This window comes from Pantherophis guttatus, chromosome 13 (assembly GCF_059756535.1).
Source record: "Pantherophis guttatus breed Tessera chromosome 13, ASM5975653v1, whole genome shotgun sequence".
In the NCBI taxonomy this organism is placed as follows: Eukaryota; Metazoa; Chordata; class Lepidosauria; order Squamata; family Colubridae; genus Pantherophis; species Pantherophis guttatus.
The window spans coordinates 11,007,940-11,033,241 of record NC_142075.1 but is presented as its reverse complement, the minus strand read 5'-3'; the positions used below and the strand labels follow the sequence as shown (position 1 = coordinate 11,033,241).

General features: G+C 42.9%; 1 protein-coding gene across 4 annotated transcripts in view; it reads left to right on the top strand.

The window, feature by feature from the left end:
* CERS3 (ceramide synthase 3) overlaps positions 1–25,302 on the top strand; it is a 75,712-nt gene that overhangs the window by 32,171 nt on the left and 18,239 nt on the right. For 3 of the 4 annotated variants that reach the window (XM_087878324.1, XM_060694795.2, XM_060694797.2), the window contains exons 2-6: positions 7,297–7,489; positions 8,348–8,465; positions 18,467–18,585; positions 20,700–20,757; positions 24,987–25,037. In XM_087878324.1, the coding sequence (XP_087734450.1) occupies positions 7,308–7,489; positions 8,348–8,465; positions 18,467–18,585; positions 20,700–20,757; positions 24,987–25,037 (528 nt within the window). In that variant the 5' untranslated portion in view covers positions 7,297–7,307. Of the gene's footprint in view, positions 1–7,165; positions 7,219–7,296; positions 7,490–8,347; positions 8,466–18,466; positions 18,586–20,699; positions 20,758–24,986; positions 25,038–25,302 lie in introns of those variants that run through there. The other variant, XM_060694796.2, reaches the window with a different exon arrangement.

The window sequence follows — 25,302 nt, the reverse complement described above, 5'->3', positions numbered from 1 at the left end:
GCGTGCTCCCGATTCTGAACCGGGAGCGAAGATAAGAGGAACCCACTACTGGCCATCACTTTTCTTGATGAATATTTCATCATCAAAAAAGAGAGCCTCTTTGTTGCCAAGGCTTTCATTGATGCTTTCAAAACATAAACATGGGAACAAAGCGGTGGTGAAATCTGAACCGGTTTGCCACCAATTCGCTGTCTGTGCATGCACGCTGTATGCCAAACACGCGCTGCGTTCATGGACATGCACAAAAGGAAGGTTGGGAAGGTAAGTAGAGCAGTGAGGGGGAATCAGCTGTGCCGCGTGATTTAGATTCACTAGAAAGCAGGATTTCCTGCTTTCTAGCGATTTTAAATCGCGTGGCACAGCTGATCGTCGGAAATATCGGTCCGGAGGAACCGGTAGCTTTTTTTTTTACTACCGGTTTGCCCGGTAGTAAATTCCATAGGGAATTAGATGCTGGAATATCTCTGGTTTTAACTCTATATGTTGCTGCAACGTTCCCTCTAAGCATGTTTGTATTATCTGATTATTCATATAATAACAGCGGCTAGAATTGTGTTTGCACAAAACTGGAAAGCAGATAAAATTCCGTTGGAAGGAGAAATTGTAAAGAAAACTTTAGAATGTGCAGGGAATTAGATGCTGGAACCTTTAGGGTTTGAGAGATAAATAGCAACATCACAACTTCACATGAAGAAACTAAACAAACCAGTTGTGTTCTTTGTTATATCTGTAAATCTAGGTGTCCCAATCAACCCACAGATCTCTGTATTTGGTAAGAACTGACGTTTTTGATTCATTTTGAAGTCTGGGAACCACCCAAGAGTTGGTTGGAAGATGAGTGGCTATTATAAACAATAATTTTAAATAATCCAATAAAATCTTCAAAGAGAAGTCCTTATTCCAGAAAGAAAGAAAGAAAGAAAGAAAGAAAGAAAGAAAGAAAGAAAGAAAGAAAGAAGGAAGGAAGGAAGGAAGGAAGGAAGGAAGGAAGGAAGGAAGGAAGGAAGGAAGGAAGGAAGGAAGGAAGGAAGGAAAAGAAATGTAATTTATAGCTGTCATAAACTTCTGTTAAATGGACAAGCACATTCCTACTCAGTTGTGTACAGGTAGTCCTTGACTTATAACTACAACTGAGCCCCAAAATTACATTCCTAAGTGAGAAAATGAGTTTTGCTCCATTTTACGACTTTCCTGGTCACTTTTGTTAACTGAATCACTGCAGATGCTAAATTAGTCACACGGTTGTTAAGTGAATCTGGCTTCCCCATTGACTTTGCTTGTCAGAAGGTCACAAAAAGGGATCACATGACCCTGGGACACCGCACGTGATTCTGGGAATGCTGCAGTGGTCATAAGTGTGAAAAACAGTCATTGTAACTTCTGTCACTAAATGAACTGTGGCAAGTTGAGGACTACCTGTATACACCTAAGTTGACAAATACCCACAAGGATGAGCAAATAAAATCATTTTATACTAAAAAAAAAAGTCATTTGAGTGAATTCAGTCTTCTTCTTCTTTTTTTTTGGTTGATCATTGTTCTCCGGAGAACAAGCAAGCTTTGTGAAAACATTACAATTTATTGTGAGTTCAGTAAAAGTTAATTTTAGATTTTGTACTATAGTTACTTATATGTGTATTAATAGCGTGCTGTATTTTGCAAATTCTGTACCTTGGTCCTGGACCATAAATAGATACATACTTTTTAAAAAAAATATTAGGTAGATGTGATCTTAGAGCTTGGAAAGCACTTCCAGGATCCTATTATCACCCCAGCATCCATCCTAGTAATCCACTACTGTGATCCTCTTACTTTTCAGTAGGACCAGTGATTTTGGTATGTTTATATTCTACTACCACAATTCTATCACAGTCCACACAGTGATAGTCAGATTATGAATAGAATAGAATAGAGCTGGAAGGGACCTTGGAGGTCTTCTAGTCCAGCCCCCTGCTCAAGCAGGAGAACCTATACCATCTCAGGCAAGTGGCCATCCAGTCTCTTCTTAAAAACCTCCAGTGATGGAGCGCCTATGATTTCTGGTGGCAAGCTGTTCCACTGGTTAATTGTCCTCACTGTTGGGAAGTTTCTCCTGAATTCCAGGTTGCTTCTCTCTTTGTTTAGTTTCCAATCATTGTTTCTTGTCTTGCCTTCTGGTGCTTTGGAAAATAAATTGACCCCCTCTTCTTTGTGGCAGCCCCTCAACTATTGGAATACTGCTATCATGTCCCCCCTAGTTCTTCTTTTCTCTACGCCAAGCCCAAATCCTGCAGCCATTCTTCATATGGTTTAGTCTCCAGGCCTCTGATCATCTTAGTTGCTCTTCTTTGAACTTTTTCCAAACTCTCAACATCCTTCTTGTAGTACGGTGACTAAAATTGGTTGCAGTACTCCAGGTGTGGCCTTACTAGGGTTCTGTAAAGTGACACTAATACTTCATGTGATCTTATCCTTTGGTTTCTATTTGACAGGAAAAGGATGGTGTTCAATGCATTTTTTTTTAATTAAAAAAGGCATTTTTAATAATAGTTTAAGAGCATTTAACAAATAATTCCCTCAACACTGTCAAACTATTTACTAAGTCTGCACTACAATTAATCTTCTCATTATTCCTATCACCTATCTCCTTCCACTTATGACTGTATGACTGTACCTTTGTTGCTCGTATCCTTACGGTTTATATTGATATTGTTTCCTGATTGCTTATTTGTACCCTATGACTATCATTAAGTGTTGTACCTTATGATTCTTGATGAATGTATCTTGTCTTTTTATGTACATTGAGAGCATATGCACCAAAGACAAATTCCTTGTGTGTCCAATCACACTTGGCCAATAAAAAATTCTATTCTATTCTATTCTATTCTATTCTATTCTATTCTATTCTATTCTATTCTATTCTATTCCATTCCATTCCATTCCATTCCATTCCATTCCATTCTATTCTATTCTATTCAGAGCATTTTGACGGTCCATGCTACAGATAGTCCTCGTCAGTGATGAAATTCATTTTTTTTTACTACTGGTTCTGTGGGCGTGGCTTGGTGGGCATGGCAGAGGAAGGATACTGCAAAATCTCCATTTCCACCCCACTCCAGGGGAAGGATACTGCAAAATCTCCATTCCCACCCCACTCTGGGACCAGCCAGAGGTGGTATTTGCTGGTTCTCTGAACTACTCAAAATTTCCTCTACCTGTTCTCCAGAACCTGTCAGAACCTGCTGGATTTCACCCTTGGTCCTCGTCTTATGACCACAGTTGAACCCAAAATTTCTGTTGCTAAGAGAGTTGTTTTGCTCCATTTTCTGGCTACACTTGTTAAGTGAATCACTGCAATTATTAAATTAGTAACGCTGACTAACGTAAGTGAATCTGGCTCCCCCGTTCTGACTTTGCTTATCAGAAAGTCACAAATGACCCCAGGGCACTGCAGCCATCATAAAGATGAGTCAGTTGCCCAGCGTCTGAATTTTGAGTGGTGTACATCCACCATTTTCTTTCTGCCAGAATACAAAGTGTGAGCAGGTTCCCAGAAGGTCTGTCAGGATCTCCTGCCTTTCGTCTTCAGTCTCTTATCTGGGATTGATTTTGAATGGTAGATCAAGTGACTGAAAAGTCTGAGATGATTTCGGTTTTTCTTGCTTCTTCTCCATCCCCTGCTCTAGTTTTTGTTTTCTAAAAAGATTAATATCATGTCTGATGGAGTGTTCTGAGGTTCTCAAGTTTACTTTTGGTAACCTAGAAAAGATATTATCTTATTAATTCTGGGTTTTCTTTCTGGTGAATCAACCCTGCTGTAAATTGTTTCTTATGATTATGGCTGGATTTCATTCGTTTATTTTGCTTCAGTTACTAACAGACTCCCACACAGCAATTGTGCAAGACAAGGCTAACATCTTTTTTTATTTTAAAAAAATCTCATCCTTAAATGACATCTTCTAAAGAGCTGCCTCCGATGTGGTGGATAGAAGCCTTTAAAATATATATACAGTATATAAATCTTTGCAAAATTGAATAAAATTCAGTTTTATTGATAAGCAGTAAAATGTTGTTCTAAGCTGCAATTTAAAGACACAGAGTCACAATTGTCAGGATTGTGATTTTTTTTAAAAAAAATAATAATTGACTCCATTCATTCTTATAAAAGTTATTTGGTATATTTTTGTATGAATTTCTTAGAACTTTCAATGATGTGATTTCTGATCTTGAAATAGGGACCATTCTCTCTAGTTCTAGTCACCCAACCACTGTTTACTTAGGATAGTGGTTTGGTTGTTATTTTTTTTTTACAAAAGTTTTTCTTTTTTATTGTTGCTAAACATAATATTTCAAAAGCAGAAAAAAAAAATGAAGAGGCATAAAACAAAAACAACATAAAAACATCAACCTTCCAGACACTTACAGACAGTATTTTGATCGGTGAAAATCATTTCGTGCTCTCGAAAATTTCAAACTCTCATTATATGACAGATATTCTTACCTCTAACAAAAAAACAAGTGCTTAAACTAATGTTGCCAGGTGTCCACTATTTGAGCGGACAGTCCGCTTTTTTCACATTATGTTCACTATTTTTTTTCACAAAATAGTGGACATTTTTTTTATTCAAAAGCTTTATGATGAAATTAAATTGTAATTTAATATTTTACATATTATTATAATATATTTGATGTTTTGAATTTTAAGTAAAGTTTTGAAGTGATTATTTTAATACGTGTTAAAATGTTTGTAAGAAAATATATAATTGTAATTTTTATTATTATTTTTTACTACTTAACCCCCACCCCCACCCCCCCACTGGTCCGCTATTTTTTGGAAGCAGACCTGGCAACCCTAGCTTAAACATTTTATCCAAATTTCATTTCATATATAAGTATAAGTATAATTTTATTTCTATACCGCCCTTCTCCTGAAGGACTCAGGGCGGTGTACAGCCTATTTAAAAACACAAGACAAACATCAATTAAAAATTTAAAATTATTAAATATAAATATTTATATAATGTTTCATCTCCATGCTTTATTATCTATCCAATGATAAAATAGCTCCCATATCAAATAATATTGTTTATCTTCCTGTTCTCTTATTTCAAATGTCAATCTACTCATTTTGGCACAATCCAACATTTTCTTGATAATTTCTTCATCAGTAATCATCTTCTCTCCTTTCCAGTTTTTTGCAAATACAATTCTAGCCCCTGTTAAAATATTCACAATTAAATATTGTAATTCTTTATTAAATATCTCTGGTAAGATCCCTAATAAAAATATCTCTGGTTTAAGGTCAATATGTCTCTTTGACGTTTTTTCCAACCATGTGTGTATCTTAGTCCAAAATCTCTTTGCTTCTACGCATGTCCACCACATATGGTAATAAGATCCTGGGGTCTGATGGCATTTCCAGCACTTCTCCGATTTGTTCTTGAACATTCTGGCTATCCTCGTCGGAGGTAAATGCCACCTGTTACTTAGGATAGTGGTTTTGTACAGTGGTGGGGTGCTCATCTCCGTTTCAAAGCCAAAGAGCCAGCGCTGTCCGAAGATGTCTCCGTGGTCATGTGGTCGGCATGACTAAACGCCAAAGGCGCATAGAACGCTGTTACCTTCCTACCAAAGGTGGTCCTTATTTTTCTACTTGCATTTGTTTTTTATGTGCTTTCGAACTGCTAGGTTGGCAGAAGCTGGGACAAGTAATGGGAGCTTACCCAGTTATGCTGCACTAGGGATTCGAACTGCTGACCTTTCAATTGACAAGTTCAGCATCTTAGCCCTGAGCCACCACGTCCCTTACTATATTGTTAACAACTATATTGTATAATATAAACAACTATATTGTTGGCTATATAAGTGTTGTAAAAAGAAGAGACTTCAGGCTGTTACATGGAGATATGCATTTCTCTTTTCTTTTTATTGTTAGTATTTAAGTATTTGTGGTAGAGCTATAAATACTCCCACGTATCTCAAAAGAACAAATAAGCACTTTGTCGGCATTTTCTAATCTTTCCATGAACCCCTAAAGCTGTTTAATGAGCTTTTCTCCATAAATTTGATTTCCTGGCTGCGACAAATGAAGCAAAAATTATATTTTGTAATCTAGACATTCCTTTATAACATTTTAGATTTTATTTTCATATTTTATATTTTTATCTGTGTTCTTTTAAATCATAATATGATCTGAATGTCAATGGCCATACGATAAATAGAATCTCCATAAACAGTTGAACAATTAACTGATGCTACACTGCATATTGAAAGAGCCAAGAGGGAAAAGTAATAATGTCTTAGACTGATTTTTTTTTTCTTAGAAAGGGAAATCTTTTCCCTATGTTCTTGACACATGGAGAGAATTTAAATATGCCCAGCAGGGTTTCAATTGGCACCAGCCAAGAACCTGAAACAGGAGTCATGGTGTGGCAATTGTCATTCAAGAATTGCTTAGAGCTTTCAGGGTCCCAGCCCTGAAGGTCACCCACTGAGATTCTCTCAATGTGTGTAAGTTATAGAAGTTATAGAGTAGAGTAGAGTAGAGTAGAGTAGAGTAGAGAAGAGAAGAGTAGAGTAGACTGGGTAGAGTAGAGTAGAGTAGAGTAGAGTAGAGTAGACTGGGTAGAGTAGAGTAGAGTAGACTGGGTAGGAGTAGAGTAGAGTAGAGTAGAGTAGACTGGGTAGAGTAGAGTAGAGTAGACTGGGTAGGAGTAGAGTAGAGTAGAGTAGAGTAGAGTAGAGTAGAGTAGAGTAGAGTAGAGTAGAGTAGACTGGGTAGAGTAGAGTAGAGTAGACTGGGTAGGAGTAGAGTAGAGTAGAGTAGAGTAGAACTGGAAGGGACCTTGGAGGTCTTTTAGTCCAGCCCCCTGCTCAAACTGGAGAACCTATACTATTTCAGATAAGTGACTTTCTAGACTCCTCTTAAAAACCTCCAGTGATGGAGCACCCACGATTTCTGGAGGCAAGCTGTTCCACTGGTTAATTGTCCATACTGTTAAGAAGTTTCCCCTTAATTCCAGGTTGTTTCTCTCTTTGATCAGTTTCCAACCATTGTTTCTTGTCCTGGCCTCTAGTGCTTTGGAGAATAATTTGACCCCCTCTTCTTTGTGGCAGTCCCTCAAATACTGAAATACTGCTATCACGTTACCCCAATTCTTCTTTTCTTTAGACTAGCCAGACCCAAAATCTGCAACCGTTCTTCATATGGTTTAATCTCCAAGCCTCCAGTTCAGCTAAGGTTTGTTTGGTTCCATGTAAGCAGTGTTCATTTTTAACCCGTACATGAAATTAATTTGCTTTTTCCACTTCTTTTCAGCCCACTTAACAATGCATCAGATAATACAAACCGCATACAGCTGGTTTTGGTGGGAGAACATCTGGATGCCTGCTAATTGCACGTGGGCGGATTTGGAAGATCACAATGGATACATCTTTCCCAAGCCACGACAATTATTTGCCACAATTCCATATGCCTTTGTGATGTTGGTTATCAGATTCTTTGTTGAAAGGTATAAAAAAAATCTCTCTCTTTTTTTTAAAAAAAAAAGTACTCTTTTTTTCTGCTCCAAAAATTCATTCCTCCCCACCCCCACATATTTGATTTTCAATGCTATGAAATATCTTAAGGCCATGATGATGAACCTATGGCACGCGTGCTGGAAGTGGCACAAAGAGCGATCTTTCTGGGCATGCCAGCCGTTGCCCGTTGCTCTTCCGGGTTCCGGTGTGCATGTGCGTCACAAACCGGATAACCAGGGGAACTGGTGTGCATGTGTATGCTGGAAACCAGAAGCTCAGCTTCCTGGCGTGCACATGCCTACTGGCGAACTGCTCTTCCGGTTTCTGGTGTTCCCCCACGTGCGGGCTCCCGTTTCGGCACTCAGTGCCGAAAAGCTTCGCCAACACTGTCTTAAGGGCTTCCTTCCTTGCCGGTTCTCCAAACTACTCAAAATTTCCGCTACCAGTTCTCCAGAACCGATCAGAACCGGCTGAATACCACCTTTTGTCCGGGCGAGTGGGCAGAGTCTCCCGCAGTTGCCGCTACCAATTCACCTGATCTGGAGAGAACCGGCTGAATCCCATCACTGTCTTAAACCCTTTAGAAGATGCCCAATTGCAGGAAGACTCCTCTGTCCTGGAACATGGACTAACCAAGCTGTGCAAATGAAGAAATGATGCAACACAAATGATGAACGAGTGCTCCACAATTCCCCACGAGACAAAGCAAACGGGTTGCAACCATGAATACAGGAAAACCTTTCCTTCAGCCCAAGCAGGGAGCACTTCGTTTTCCTGCGCTATCGTATAGCTAGCCTCATATCGAAATCATTACCTTTTACAAACTTCCTTTTTAAATTGTCTTTCAGATACATGGCTCTTCCTCTGGCTGACTACTTGGGCATAAAGGATGTGAGGCGGATCAAACCGCAGGATAATCCCACCCTTGAAAATTTTTTCCGACAGCGCACAAAAAAGCCTTCCCAGGTGAGGATTCTTCTTCTTTTTTTAAAAAATTGCTCCCTGGGAGATTTCCATGGCCCAAACCACTGCCTGGTTCTACCTTTCTAGCCAGCCAAGGGATGGTAGATAGAATAACAGGACTGGAAGGGACTTTGTAGGTCATCTAGTCCAACCCCCCACCCAAGCAGGAGACCATACACAGATGGCAGTCCAGTGCAGGGGTGAAATGCTCCCAGTTTGGACCGGATTGCCTGATCCGGTAGTGATGGCGGTGGGTGGTTCGGAGAACCAGTAGCAAAAATCCCTGTCCCCCCTCCCCCATGCCCAGCTGAGCCACGCGATCATTCAAAGGCTTTTTTTTTTTTTTTTACTTTTAAAAGCATTTTTTCTTCGGGCAAAAAAATGCTTTTAAAAGTAAAAAAAAAAAAAAGCCTCTGATGATCACGCAGCTCAGCTGGAATCGTCAGAGGCTTTTAAAAACATTTTTTTTACAACCTCTTCGGCTTGTTCAGTTTCCATCCTTTATTCCTTGTCTGGCCTTCAGATGCTTTGGAAAATAGCTTGATCCCTTGCTCTCTGTGGCAGCCCCTCAAATATTGGAAGACTGCTATCCTGTCTCCCCTGGTCCTTCTCTTCACTAGACTAGCCATGCCCAGTTCCTGCAACCGTTCATCATATCTTTTAGCCTCCGTTCCCTCATCATCCTGGTTGCTCTTCTCTGCACTCTTTCCAGAGTCTCAACATCCTTTTTATAATGTGGTGACCAAAACTGGATGCAGTACTGTAGGTGTGGTCTTACTAAGACTTGCCAATCTTCAGAGCATGAAGAACTCCAGGCAACTATAGCTCACAGAGAGGGGTGCCACAATTGTAGTCCAGTAACACCTGGAGCTTCCCCAATCTTCCTAGCCCTCTGTGTGCTTCTTACAAATCTTCAACCTTGAGAAACTTTAAGGTGTGTGGATTTCAGCCATGCTGTTGAAGTCTACGCATTCTGTCCGTCCCATTTTAAAGTCGCCAAGTTTGAGAAATATTGCTTCAACCGATGGAGTTGGCCAAATCGTGAGTCACTTTGTCCCCCCCCCCCCGCCCCTTCATACGGGTGGTCCTCAACTTACGATCACATTTGAGCCCGATGTTTCTGTTTCTAGAGGTGAAAGAGTTTTGCCCCATTTTACAACTTTTCTTGCCACAGTGTTTAAGTGAATAACTGCAGTGGTTCAGTTAGTAACGGGCTTGTTCAGTCAATCTGGCTTCCCCATTGAGTTTATTTATTTATTGGTTTGATTTATATGCCGCCCTTCTCTGGAGACTCAGGGTGGCTTACAATGCATTAAGCAATAGCCTTCATACTTTTGTATATACCTGCTTAGTAGGGCTTCCCCGCCCCCCCAGTGGTGTTCTTTTTTATACAAAGTCAGCTTATTGCCCCCACAATCCGGGTCCTCATTTTACCTACTTCGGAAGAATGGAAGGTTGAGTCAACCTTGAGCCTGGTGAGATTTGAACTTGTAGTAATTGCAGGCAGCTGGCAGCTAAGTACTACTTTAACAATGCTTTAGTCCTCTGCTCCACCAAGGCTCCTTCTAGTTTGCTTGTCAGAAGGGGCTGCCACAAAAAAGAGGGAGTCAAGCTATTCTCCAAAGCACCTGAGGGCAGGACAAGAAGCAATGGGTAGAAACCAGTGGTGAAATCCAATTTTTTTTACTACCGGTTCTGTGGGTGTGGCTTGGTGGGCATGGCAGGGGAAGGATACTGCAAAATCTCCATTCCCACCCCACTCCATTCGCACCCCACTCCATTCCCACCCCACTCTGGGGCCAACCAGAGGTGGTATTTGCCAGTTCTCTGAACTGCTCAAAATTTCTTCTACCAGTTCTCCAGAACCTGTCAGAACCTGCTGGATTTCACCCCGGTGAAAACTAATCAAGGAGAGAAGCAACTTAGAACTAAGGAGAAATTTCCTGATAGTTAGAACAATTAATCAGTGGAACAACTTGCCTGCAGAAGTTGTGAATGTTCCAACACTGGAAGTTTTTAAGAAAATATTGGATAACCATTTGTCTGAAGTGGTGTAGAGTTTCCTGCCTAAGCAGAGGGTTGGACTAGAAGACCTCCAAGATCCCTTCCAACTCTGTTTTTCTATTTTATTCTAAAATGTATATATGCAACTTGCCAGCCCAGGAGTGGATTTCTCAAATGACCCACATCATATTATTGATATATTCAGTTGTTATCCCATTATTTTCTTCCACTGTCCCCAAACTAATCTACTCATCATCAAAAGCCCTTTCCAATCAGAATATTTCAAAAAGGATATGTCCGTACAGCTAAATATTCTGTAGAATCAGTTCAGGTTATTCTGCAAAAGGAAAGCCTTAATGTCAGGACTACTAATCTATGAGGAAATCTATTCCTATTTGAGCAATATGAGCCGTGGTGACACAGTGGTTAGAATGCGGTACTGCAGGCTACTTCTGCTGACTGCTAGCTGCCTCCAATTTGGCAGTTCGAATCTCACCAGGCTCAAGGTTGACTCAGCCTTCCCTCCTTCCGAGATGGGTAAAATGAGGACCTAGATTGTTGGGGGCAAGAGGCTGACTCTGTAAACCACTTAGAGACGGCTGTAAAGCACTGTGAAGCAGTATATAAATCTAAGTGCTCTTGCTATTTGTAGATGTAGACTTTCACTCTCCACCCTGTTCCTACCATTATGCAAGAGCATTAGGAATACATTATTAATATTACATCCCGCTTAGCATTCACATGCCTTTAGGGCCATGTTAAGTCTAATTAGCTGTTGCATTAAGTTAAATTATTGTTTTGTTAATGACCGGCATCAAATGGAATAATATGTGAAACTATTCTCCAGTAGGAGAATAGTGATCCATCGCACAATACGATTGTACTCCTTCCAACTTGCAAGTTACTACCTGTGCAGCCACATTCTGCACCAATTGAAGTTTCCAAATACTCTTCAGGGGCAGCCCTATATAGAGCGTGTTACAGTAGCCTAAATCAGAAATTACAAGGGCATAGGGAGCAGAGTCTCCCATTCCAAGAATGGATGCAAGTGGTACATCAGCTGAAGGTGTGTAAGGCTCTCTTAGCCATGGCTTCCGAGGTGGGTTTCAACAGGTTCTGACCAGTTCTGGCAAACCGGTAGCGGAAATTTTGAGTAGTTTGGAGAACTGGTAAATACCACCTCTGACTGGCCCCGCTCCCATCTATTCTCTGCCTCCTGAGTCCCAGCTGATCGGGAGGAAATGGGGATTTTGCAGTAACCTTCCCCTGGAGTGGGGAGGGAATGGAGATTTTACAGCATTATTCCCCTTCCATGCCCACCAAGCCACGCCCACCAAGCCACGCCCACAGAACTGCTAATTATAAAATTTGAATCCCACCTTTGCATGGCTTCTACCTGCTCATCCAAGAAACGTCTTCAGCTCTGACAGGATAGTCGGGATAATGGGGAATGGAAGTATTTGTATTCCTTGCAGACAGCTGGTCATTTGCATCCTTTTAGAGCAGAGGTGTCAAACTCAAGTCCCGGGGGCTGGATCCGGCCTGCAGGGCCACCCTGGAAATAGCGAAGGACCGGCCCGTGGTGCCTCTGCCATCGAAAACAGAGTCCCAAGCTCCATTTTTGCTGGCAGAGGGTTACAGGAGGCCGTTGCAGCCGAAAATGGAGCTCAGGAGCCTGTTTTTGCTAGCAGAGCAAAGGACACCACAGGCGCCCCTGACACGAGTGACGTTGAGCTGGCCATGCCCACCCTGCCCTCCTGCCCCCCCTCCCCAAGGTCAAACAAAACCCTGATGCGGCCCTCAATGAAATTGAGTTTGACACCCCTGTTTTAGAGGGTTGTTGAGGCAGTTGGAGGTTTATCTGTGTCCTCAGGGTCACCTGAGTGGTGCTTCTGGTTCCAAAGGATGAAAATCCAAGTCCAATTGCCTCCTGAAAAAGCACCTTTGGGACAACCATGACCTGGAAGACTGAGAATCTCTACCGACTTTTAAATAAAGTGTTAAGTGTTAATAAGGACTACACTACATTTCTGTGCATAAAGAAACAGCATGCAAAAACACACCGTTATACATACCCTCACAACAAAGTGGTGTTTTTCAGGTGTTTTTGCTAACCGGGGAGCTCTATCTCACAAACCTTTCTTCATTGCAACAGAGCTGAGCACTATCTAACTAAGACGAGTAAAGAATCACAACTCGTACTATCAAAATCCATCAGTTTCGGAGGTGGGGTTCTGGAGAACCAGTAGCAGAAATTTTGAGTATTTGGAGAACCGGTAGTAAAAATTCTGATTGGCCCCGCTCCCATCTATATTCTTGGCCTCTCAAGTCCCAGCTGATCGGAAGGAAATGGGGATTTTGCAGTATCCTTCTCCTGGAGTGGGATTGGAATGGAGATTTTACAATATCCTTCCCCTGCCACACCCACCAAGCCACACCCACCAAGCCATGCCATGCCTACCAAGCCACACCCACAGAACCGGTAGTAAAAAAAATTGAAACCCACCACTGATCACTTTACTTAGATTTACAGAATAACACACTTGGAAGGGATCTTAGAGGTCTCCTAGTCCAACCGCCCGTTCAAGCAGGAGATCCTATGCCATTCTGGACAATTGACTGTCCAATCTCTCCTTAAAAACCTCCAGTGTTGGCGCACCCAGAACTTCTGGTGGCAAGTCGTTCCACTGGTTAACTGTCCTCACTGTTAGGGAGTTTCTCCTTAATTCCAGGTTGCTTCTCTCCTTGATTAGTTTCCATCCATTGCTTCTTGTTCTGCCTTCAGGTGCTTTGGAGAAGAGGTTGACCTCCCCTTTTCTTTGTGGCAGTACCTCCAATTCTGGAACACTGCCATCATGGCACCCCTGGTCCTTCATTTCACTAGTCTAGAGTTTAACCAAGCAAAATTACTATGGTTTGCAGAACCCACTAATTCAGATTAAAAAACATACAAAACATTTGCTAGACCAATTCTTGAATACAGCTCATCTGTCTGGAACCTGCACTGCATATCGGACATTTATACAATTGAGAGAGTCCAGAGATATTTTACAAGAGTCCTCCATTCTTCTAACCTCAATAAAATACCTTATGCCACCAGACTCCAAATTTTGGGCTTAGACAACTTAGAACTACGCTGACTTCAGTCTGACCTAAGCATAGTAGATAAAATTATCTGCCACAATGTCCTTCCTATCAATGACTACTTCAGCTTCAACCACAACAATACACGAGCAAATAATTTATTCATTTATTATTTATTTATTAATTCGATTTATATATGCCGCCCTTCTCTGGAGACTCAGGGCGGCTTACAATGCGTTAAGCAATAGCCTTCATACTTTTGTATATACCTGCTTAGTAGGGTTTTTTTGGGCCTCCCTGAGCGGTGTTCTATTTTATACAAAATCAGCTTATTGCTCCCACAAACTGGGTCCTCATTTTACCTACCTCGAAAGGATGGAAGGCTGAGTCAACCTTGAGCCTGGTGAGAATTGAACTCACAGTAATTGCAGGCAGCTGGCAGCTAAGTACTACTTTAACAGCAGTAGTTTAGTTCACTGCACCACCAAGGCTCTTATAATAGATACAAACTCAAGGTAAACCGCTCCAAACTTGATTGCAGAAAATACGACTTCAGTAACAGAGTGGTCAATGCCTGGAATGCACTACCTGACTCTGTGGTTTCTTCCCCAAACCCCCAAAACTTTAACCTTAAACTATCTACTATTGACTTCACCCCATTCCTAAGAGGTCTGTAAGGGGTGTGCATAAGTGCACCAGCGTGCCTACCGTCCCTGTCCTAATATTCCATTTTACTTACTCTTTTCATGTATTCAAATTATGTTTATACTTTTACCTGTTATCTTATATATGCTTGACAAATAAAATAAACTTAAACTAAACTCTAATGGCCTTAGGCCAACGATCTGCTTCTGCAACGGTCTCTACAAGGACTGGCTTCCCAGGTTAAACTGCCCAACTTATATCAATCAGGTCTGGGAGAGTTGTGCAAACAGGGAGCAAGTGATGTCTCAGAGCAGGACCAAGAAGTTAAAAAAAAGCCGGAGACTCTGCAAAGTTTCTCCTACTTAGGGAAATTCAGTCTGGGTCCGCCTGCTTTTCTTCCAAGTTCCCTTCCAATTTTATTATTCCATGTTCCTGTGAAAGCCCCTCCCCATTTCATCCCAGCTGATACTTACTATTAGGCATTAGGTCATTCCTTTTGTACTCATTGTTGCTAAAGCTAAACGGAACTGGGATGTACAGTAAAATTTCACACCTATTCGCATCGTTGGGAAATATCCATCCAGTCTATGCACATTTTGCCACAGCTTCCCTGGACTGATAAAATCAAATCTTATCTTTGATCATGAAAGCACTGTTATTGAAACTAACAAGCTAACAAATTTTATATTTGCATAATTCATTTGAGGGCCCAAAAGGTTGTCATCCCAGCTTCTGCGAGCATCCCAGCTCTCAGCTGTAGGAAACTGTGGAGTTTCACCTGCCTTGCATTGAGTCAAAATTTGAAAATGGGTTGGAACCCTGACTCATCACCCACCTGGATGAGAGTAAGGATGTGAAGTGGTTTTCATTAGAGGTCCCTTCCTTTATGTAGTCCTCAAATTACAACCATTTATTTAGTGACTGTTCAAAGTTACAAAAAAAAAAAGTGACTTATTACAGGGAGTCCTCAACGTACGACCACAACTGAGCCCAGAATGCATGTTGCTAAATGAGACGTGGGAAAAGGGAGTTTTGCCCCATGTTATGTCTCTTTTCTTGCCACTGTCAGGGTTCCGACCGATGCCCTAATTAAATCATGAGTCTCGAGCCAAGCTTCAAAAGAAATCCAGTTATTTATTAGGAGCTTCATGTCTGCACATTCCCAAGTGAAGCCAGCTCTGACCCTACATTATTTATGCCCCGATTATGACCGTTTCCCCTCTCCCCCAGGGTGTGTCATCAATCACATTAGCCAACAAAGCAATTTCACGGGTTGTAGAGATCACTCCTCTCCAGCTGCTATAGGTAACCCTGGGATACAGCCTTGAAAGAGATAAGCATGGGATGTGCATCTGTCTTTGGCTGCCATGCTGTTTCACCAGTTTCCCATCCACCCTGGGCTATGGCAACTCAAGAGCAGTCCAGGGATGCTTTGCGAGTTGACAGCCACGTTTGTTAAGGGAATCACTGCAGTTGCTAAATTAGTCACACGGTTGTTAAATGAATCTGGTTTCCCCATTGACTTGGCTTGTTGAAAGGTGGCAAAAGGGGGTCATGTGATCCCAGGACACTGCAAACTGGTCATTAATGTGAGTCAGTTGTCAAGTATCTGATGTAAATCACATGACCATGATTGGCCCAAAGGTGTTTTTTTTCGACAGGCAACTGGACTTCCTGGTTTTTCTTTGAAGACGTTTTGCTTGTTATCCAAGAAGCGTCTTCAGTTCTTCAGAGCTCTTCAGAGCTGAAAAAGCATCTTGGATGAGAAGTGAAACGTCTTCAAAGAAAAACCAGGAAGTCCAGTTGCCTCTCGAAAAAAGCATCTTTGGGATTACCGTGACCTGGATGGCTGAGAATCTCCATAGACACGTGACCAGGGGGATGCTGCAAGAGTCATCAGCGTGAAAAATGGTCGTAAGTCACTTATTTCAGTGCCATTATAATTTTGAACGGTCACTATGCAAACCGCTGAGAACTACCTGTACTGGTTCTCACATTTGTATGACCGTTGCAGCATTCTTACGGTCACGTGATTAAAATCCAGGCCCCCTCAGCAACTGGCATGTATTTCTGACAGTAACACTGTCCAGGTTCATGTCATCTTCATTTGCAACCCTCCCAGCTGGTTTTTGACAAGCAACCTCAATGTAGAGGTTGCAGGTTCATTTAATAACTGCATGAGTCACTAAACAGCTGTTGTGATTCACAACTGCAGCAAAAAGGTTGTAGAATGGGACACAGCTCACTTAACAACGGTCCTGTTGAGCGATGAAAATTTGGGGCTCCATTAGAGTTGTAAGTCAACTCTACTACTATATTCTTTCCACTAAATTTAGCATTAAAGAGAATGAAGGGGAGGAATTATGGAAAGAGTTGGTGTTTGATGTGGATATCTCATTTAGGTGAGAGTAGAGTAGAGTAGAGTAGAGTAGAGTAGAGTAGAGTAGAGGAGAGGAGAGGAGAGGAGAGGAGAGGAGAAGAGAAGAGAAGAGAAGAGAAGAGAAGAGAAGAGAAGAGAAGAGAAGAGAAGAGTTGGAAGGGACTTTGGAGGTCTTCTAGTCCAACCCCCTGCTTCAGCAGGAAACCCTATATACCATGTCACACAAATCATTGTCCAATCTCTTCTTAAAAACTTCCAGTGTTGGAGAATTCACAACTTCCGGGGTCAAGTTGTTCCACTGGTTAATTGTTCTAATCTTGATCATTCTGTTATCTTAAGCATGAGCAAACTAAATTGCTTCACACAACTTGGCAACAGCTGTTGGAAGAGTTTCAACACAAAGGGTGGCATGGGAAAGGTGTGGGTAAATCCGGCGTGTTTAGCGTAGCGTTGAATTCCCAAATCTTTGCAGCACAATGAGATGCATCCCGATGCATTTTTCAATTGATTGGGAATTATGTCACAAGTGCTGCAGATAATGACAGGAGGAGTTGTAAGTAGGTGGAGCAGCTTTGAAAAAGCAGAAGAACCAGAAAAGTGATGCCCTTCACAGAAAAACAGAGTTGGAAGGGACCTTGGAGGTCTTCTGCTCAACTTCCTGCTCAGGAAGGAAACCCTGTACCATTTCAGACAAATGGTTGTCCAACTTCTTAAAAACTTCCAGTTTTGGAGCATTCTCAAGTTCTGGAGGCAAGTTGTTCCACTGATTAATTGTTCTCACTGTCAGGAAATTTCTCCTTAATTGTGGGTTGCTTCTCTCCGTGGATAGTCTCCACTCCATGGCTTCTTGTCTTGCCTTCAGGTGCTTTGGAGAATAGGTTGAGACCCCCACCTCTCCTCTTTGTGACAGCTCCTCAAATATTGAAACACGGCTATCATGTCACTCCCTAGTCTTTTTTCTGCTCTTCTCTGTACATAATCTCCAGTCTGTGAAGCTTAAACCATTAGCATTTCTTGGTTTGTATATAGTGCTTTTTTAAAACAATGATGGGTAGTTTTTGGAACTTTTAGTGTGACGAGACATTTTTTAATCTAGCAAACACATTTGCTCTCTGAGAAGGATGGTCAGTGACTTCCTCCTCCTGTCAGCACTTCAAGCTGCATTTACTCTAGTGCTGACATAAGAAGAAGTGGAGGCGTCTGGAAAGGGACGTTTGACTTTTCACCTACTTATTTTCCCTGGAGATAATATCCCCTAGGAGATGGGATGGGAGGGGGAAATTCCTTTGAGCTGGAGTAGTAGATTAGGGGTAGAATGACTTGGAAGATGGCCAATGAGTGCAGGGGAATGGGGAACGGAAAGGGAGGGTTTTGGGTCTGGAAGTCAGTGTTGGCTTCTATGGAGTCAGATCTAGAATGTCGTGCTTAATAAATAGGAGTCAAAGACTTTGTTTGAAATGCAATTTATTTGAGTCGACCTCAAAACCTGACACCTACTTCATCTCTTCCTCCTCCTCCTCCTCCCTCTCCTCCTCCTCTTCCTTCCCCTCCTCCCCCTCCTTCCCCTCCCCCTCTTCTTCCTCCTCTTCCTTCCTCTCCTCCTCTTCCTCTTCCTTCCCTTCCTGTTTCTCCTCCTCCTCCTCTTCCTCTTCCTTCCTTTCTTCCTCCTCCACCTCTTCCTCCTCCTCTTCCTTCCCCTCTTCCACCTCCTCCTTTTCCTTTCCCTCCTCCCCTCCTCCTCCTCCTCTTCCTTCCCCTCCTCCTCCTCCTCTTCCTTCTCCTCCTCCCCCTCCTCTCCCTTGGCATAGAAGTTGCAATGCTTGTTTTGATTACGTGACTTCCAGCGTGTGTCATCACTAATTTCTCCCTCCTTCTTTCTCCAACCTTGCAGTCAGAAACACGTAAACTAGCTAAAAAGTGTAACTGGACTGTGCACCAGGTGGAAAAGTGGTTCAGGCGAAGACGCAACCTAGAAATCCCAACTCTGCATAAAAAATTCAAGGAAGCTTGGTAAGAAAAGAGCCCACTCGCCTCCATTCTCGGTTTCTAAAAAAAAAATAATAATAAAAAAAATCATCTCAGGTAGAAAAATAGCCAGAAATTTGACATTTAATGGCATTCTGGGTATTGTGTAAACAGATATTTCCTTTCTTGTCAGTCAACATAAATAAATAATATTATCAAACTACCTATCTCAGGTCCTTGGGATAGACGATAGGTGAATAAATGTGTCAAATTCAAGTCTAAACATCTGGCTAATTCTGCAACTAATTATAATGCTAATATAATTGTTATCCTGTTATCAATGAGCCTTGTCTTGCATATATTCTCCAGAAACACTGATTATATTACCTTACAGTTCGATTGCAAAATTGCAGTCACCATCTTAACTTTTTAATCCTCTCCAGCCAATCTTGTATTGTACTGAAGCTGTAGCTTGAGTTTCCAAAGGCAGTTTTTACTCCGTCTGAATATGAGGATTAGAAATTAATTTATTCTTCTGTTCTAATTATTTCCATATTCTGTGCTTCCTCTTGAGTGTGTGTGTGTGTGTTAATAAATGCCAATTTATTCCTGTAATGAAGTGACATAACCATTTAAAGCTTGAGGGGTCTTTTGGTGCTCTCTGAGCTTGGTTGTTTTCTTGCAGACGTTTCATTTCCTAAACTAGATAACATCATCAGTACTACTTAGTTAGCTGCCTAGCTAGCACTGATGATGCTAACCAGGGGTGGGCTTCAAAAATTTTAGTGAGGGGTTTTCTGCCCGGTTGCTGGGTGGGTGTGGCCATGGTGATGTGGCCTAGTCGGTCTCCTGCACCACGGGCGTTTTCGGATGAGCGTTTTTGCCCTCCCCAGGCTCCAGAGGCTTTCCTCGAGCCTCTGGGAGGGCGAAAACAGCCTCCCCAGGCTCTGGAGCAGTGGTGGGTTCCTCCCGGTTCGGTCCGGTTCGGCCGAACCGGTAGCAGTGACGATATGACATCACCGAACCGGTTCTCCCCCCCCGCCCTCCCACCCACCCATCCACCCACCCACGTTATTCTTCCCTTTTATTTGGTCCCACCCCCAATCTATTGCTGCCTCCTGAGTCCCAGCTGATGACTAGAGGGAAATAAACTGTTTAAACTCTTGCCACGGGGCTTCAAAGGGCCGTCCTACAGCTGATCAGTGTTAAAAGCAAACAAATGAGTCGGGTCGTATGTGCGAGGACTGGTCGTAAGTGCGAGGACCTTCCAGAAATGACTCTGACCAGCTAGCCACGCCCACCTAGTCACATGACCTCCAAGCCACACCCACAAAATAAGCCACTCCCACAGAACCAGTGGTAAAAAAATTTAGAACCCACCCCTGATCAGTACTACTTAGTTAGCTGCCTAGCTAGCACTGATGATGCTAACCAGGGGTGGGCTTCAAAAATTTTAGTGAGGGGTTTTCTGCCCGCTTGCTGGGTGGGTGTGGCCATGGTGAGTGTGGCCTAGTCGGTCTCCTGCACCACGGGCGTTTTTGGATGGGCGTTTTTGCCCTCCCCGGGCTCTAGAGGCTTTCCTCGAGCCTCTGGGAGGGCAAAAACAGCCTCCCCAGGCTCTGGAGGCCCTCTGGAGGTCTTCCCAAACTTCCGATAAGCCCGTTTTTCACCCGCCCCGAGCCTCCGCACATGCCCTGCACTTAACCTGCATCCAAAATGGGCCGCGTGGGGACTCCTGGGAGGGGCGGGGTGGGGTGGGCAGGGCCAGCCAGGAGTGGGATTTGGGGGTTCTCTGAATGGCACAGAATCTTAGCTAGAGGTTCTCCCGAACCCCTGCGAATCCCCAGCAGCCCCACCCCGGATGCTAACTAGTTTGGGGAATGAAATGTCTGCAAGAAAACAACCAAGCTCAGAGAGCACCACGGACCCCCACATTTCAACCCTGAGCTATAAATATTCTCTGTGAGTACTCTGACTTATTTTGCACTTAGACTTAAAAGTGGCTCAAATCACTGTAAATAATAATGACGAGGCAAATTAATGCAGGAAGAAAGAGATGGGTAAACAGGCAGTACTACTTTCCTAGCTATGGTGAGAAGACCATCTTCTTCTGTGTGCATGTAAACTCCTTGGTCCTAACATTCATTTTATTTTTGCAGTTGGCGATGTTTATTCTACAGTACCTCATTTATTGCTGGAATTATATTTCTCTGTGACGTAAGTTAAATATGGGGCCGGGAGGGAGGGAGGACTCCAGTGGTAACATGGCCTAATCTGAGGTTGTTTTTTAACAGCAGCTTCCCATGAGTTGTTAAACTGGGTTTAATATAAAGATAGAAGTAATCTTCCCCCAAAAGAGGAGAAGCTAAACGTCTACTGTTATTATCCAGATAGAGTCATTATGATCATCGAGAATTTATAATTTTGAGGGGAGGTTTTGTTTCATTTTTGTTTGAAGAATTAAAATTAAGAGAATTAAACCAGATGAGGCATTAAGCAGGAATAGAGCCTGTAGTACAGTGGACTAAAGCACTGTTATTAACATCTGCTGCTTGCAATTACTGCAAGTTCAAATCTCACCAGGCTCATGGTTGACTCAACCTTCCATCCTTTCAAAGGTAGGTAAAATGAAGACCCAGATTGTGGGGGCAATAAGCTGACTTTAAATATTGTATAAATATACAAAAGTATGAAGGCTATTGCTTAACGCATTGTAAGCCGCCCTGAGTCTCTGGAGAAGGGCGGCATATAAATTAAAGCAAAAAAGAAAAAAAAATAGTACCTGCACATTTGCACCGTAAGAAAATGAACTGGGCAGGGGTGAAATGCTCCCGGATCGGACCGGATTGCCCAATCCGGTACCGATTTTTCCCTGTGGTTCAGCGATCCGGTAGCGATTGCTGCCCAGGTGTCATTACTTCCTGGTTTTAACCAGGAAGTAATGTTTTTTTACCTTCTGCGCAAGTGTGCGTGCGTAGCACTTGCGCTTCTAATTTGGTAAGGAAGGTAAGTAGATTTCATCCCTGGAACTGGGAGGGAAGAATGTTTTGACCTCCGTGGTCCTGTAATTCCATAATTCTTAATGATATAGATTTCTTGCAGCCCAGCTGCAATTTTCTTGGCAGCTTTATCACAACAGCTTGCCAACACTATGACGAATTGGAGGTTACACCAAGTTCTGCATGATCTCCAGGGGTGGAATTCACTTACTTTCCCTACCGGTTTGCAAATGTGAGTGTGCAAGCCCCGCCCACACATGCGCCCGGTCTTCTGCGCATGTGCTATGCTGGTTCGTGCACCGTCCACACGCATGCGCCTGGCCTCAAAAACATGCCTAAATAGTATGGCATAGAGCGGGAAGGGGGATTGGGGGGCAGGGGGACGGTTCCATCTGCAATTTCCGCTACCGGTTCGGACAAACCGGTTCAAACCGGCTGAATATCAACTCTGATTCTCTCATTAGGGACTCCCTTGACTAAACGTCCACCCTCAGACATGGAAACTCCTGGGGTGATCTTGGGCCAGCCACTCATTCTCAGCCCCATCTGTACAATCTACCTCACCGGCCTGTTGTGGGGATTAAAAATTAAAGGGGAGACCCATGGAAGCAACTTGGGCTTCTGACAGGCAGGTGGGAAAGCAAACTAACAAGTCAATAACAAATAAATGACTCCTATTAAAAATGCTAATGGAAAGGTTCTGTGATGGAACAGCCTCCAAAAAGAATCTTGGCTTTGCCCATATTATAGGGCAGGGGTCGGCAACCTTAAACACTCAAAGAGCCACAAAGGTCCTAACCGGAAGCCCCCATTCAATTCTGGAGCCGACAGGAAGTCGAGTTCCCCTATCATAATCTCCTCCTAGCACCATGTCTTTTTTCCTCTGCCGACTGGAAGTTGGTTCCCCCACCATAGTCTCCTCCTAGCGCGGCATCCTTTTCCCTCTACCTGTCCTAACCAAAAGCCCTATCAATTGTGGAGCCGACCAGCAACAGGGAGCCGCAGCAGAGGGATGAAAGAGCCACATGCGGCTCCAGAGCCACGCGGGTTGCCGACCCCTGTTGTAGGGCCTTCAAAACCAAGAAAAGATTTTTTTTTTCTTTTAATTTTTAAAACTTATTTTTCAATTTCTCAGGATCTTTAGTATCAAAACACTTGTTCAGTTCTTTGGGGCATTCTCGGGATATTAATCTATCAATTCAGTCCTGCTACAGCTCTATTATACTCATTTCATGTCCCTCTGCTAATTCTCAACCCCTTTAGCTTTTACAGTTTAATGAATCTTGTTTTGCATTAACCTCTTATTATTTTAAACCTTGCAAAGAACACCTAGCATCGTGTTATATTGTAGATGGATAGACCTGTCCGAAAGAAAGCCTGACTTGCTTGCTGTTTACATGCTTCTCCTTTTGGAGACCCACTTGTGAATGACTCATTTCACATCCAGTTTTGCACTTTCTGGATATGTTACAGGGCATGGTTACTCTGCATGCCAGATTCACAGAGATTGCTTGGATAAGTTCTACAGCTTTTTGTGGTTTTCCAGAAGTAGTTTACAATTCTTAGGGCTGAGAGAAGATAACAGGCCCAATATCACCCAGTTGGCTTTGTGCCTAAGGCAAGATTATAATCTCCTGGTTTTTAGCCTGATGCCTTAATCTCTACATCGAACTGGCTCTTTTGTTTTGTAAAATAAACAAACAAACATACATACACTTTAAGCACAATGTTCTGTATGACTATTCTGATGTCCACGTGACTGCATTCAGTAAGGCTTTATTGCAGTCAAGTTGGCACAGAGCTGACACTTTGATTTATGATTGAGAGTTGCCTCTTGGTATCTATGTCAGAGGTGGGTTTCAGCAGGTTCTGACCAGTTCTGCAGAACCGGTAGCGGAAATTTTGAGTAGTTTGGAGAATCGGTAAATACCACCTCTGACTGGCTCCGCCCCCATCTATTCTCTGCCTCCTGAATCCCAGCTGATTGGGAGGAAATGGGGATTTTGCAGTATCCTTCCCCTGCCACGCCCACCAAGCCATACCACACCCACAGAACCAGTAGTAAAAATTTTTGAAACCCACCACTGATCTACATGTGTTCTGATCCAGCCTTAGCAGAAACAAGAAACAGACTCCTTGTCACGAAAAACCCCTCTTTATTTATCTCCTGTGAATTAATGGCATTCATACACCGAAAAGTCCAGGCAAGAGTCCTTCAAAGAGTTAATTGCAGTAAAAGACCTTATCAGCTCCTTGCGATAATTGCCAGGCTGTGAGCTCCCAGCCGCAAAGCTGAAAATTAAGTTCTGGCAAGCAGTCTTTGTGGCACGAAACACAATGAGCAAAATCCTCAGAAATACGAACGGTTGTCTCCTACGACCACCACTCCCCTTTCCTTTTATTTATTCCCCAGCCGGGGAGGGGCCATTCAGCGTCCACATGTGCCTTACTTCCCAAGTTGACTCCTTGTCCTCAGTTGTTCTCCTCTCCTAACAGCTCTGAGCATACGTGCATCTGGAATAGGCCCCAGCTGCTCTTCCTCCCCACTTATCTCAGCCTTCAAAGGCAGCTGCCTCTCCGGTGGCTGGGAAATGTCGGACGGCCCTGGCTCTATCTTTGCATCTGATGTAGAGCATCCATTAGAGCCTTCCCCGGACTCCAGAGCTGGCCCAAGTTCCTCCCCAACCTCCTCATCGTCCAAGTCTGCCGCCAGCTCCACTGACAGCTGGCGGGCCATAACATGTTTAAGCCACAAAGTACTCTGCAGGATCCAATATGAGTTGTTCATCAGGACCAGAGGTTTAGTCTTCCAAGCTTTCGGACTTGGGACTTCTCTCTACTGGAACGTGTGAGAAGTTCCCTGACGATGGGCTCCAGCATAAGTCCAAATACTTTAGAAGACTAAACCACTGGTCCTGCAACATTATCCTGAGGCATATATATATATATGCCTTCATTCCAAAGTACTTTGTGTGTGGTTTTCTCAGTTACCCTTAAGACTCTGGTCATAGCCATCTCCAATTTGGACCTGCCAAAAATGGAGAAGGGTGAAGATCCTTAAAGTGGGCCAGGAACATACAAGTCCCAATGCCAGAATCATAGAGTTGGGGAGGGCATCAATCCATCTTCAGCCAAGGTATCTTACTAAATGACTTTCGAGCAGTCACTATCTCTCTGCCCAACCTACTTCACAGGGTTAGTTGCGAAGAAGAAAGGTGCACTACAATCTGAAGGTTTTTGACTTTCAGCTCCATCCTGTGATGGCCACCATCTTGGGCAAAGCTGTTGTAGAAGACAGGCCAGTAGGGTTACCCTGATGAGCAGCAAAAAGAAATAATGCCTAACCCCCCAAATTAAGTAGTGAGTTTGTGGCAGGGATGAGATTTGCACTGTTGTCATGTGGAAACATTGATGATTGTTGTCTGTCTCCTCCTGCATTCCTTCTAGAAATCCTGGTTTTATGACCTTTGGCAAGTGTGGCTCAACTATCCAAACCATGTGAGTCTCTTACTGGTACTTTGGCGATACCACTGTTGACGTTGTGTGAAGAAAAATTCCTGCCTTCATTTTTGATTGGCCCATGAATAGCTTTTTTCACCATTTGGGATTGCAGATTCCAGTAGCATAGGGTTCCCTTGGGAATTCATTTCATGGTAAATGAAGCGTTTTCATGTTGTCATGAGATGCTACCGTGATGAAACAAATAAGAATCAGCAGACCACAAACAGTGTCCTAGCTTCAATATGCATCATTAGGAATGATT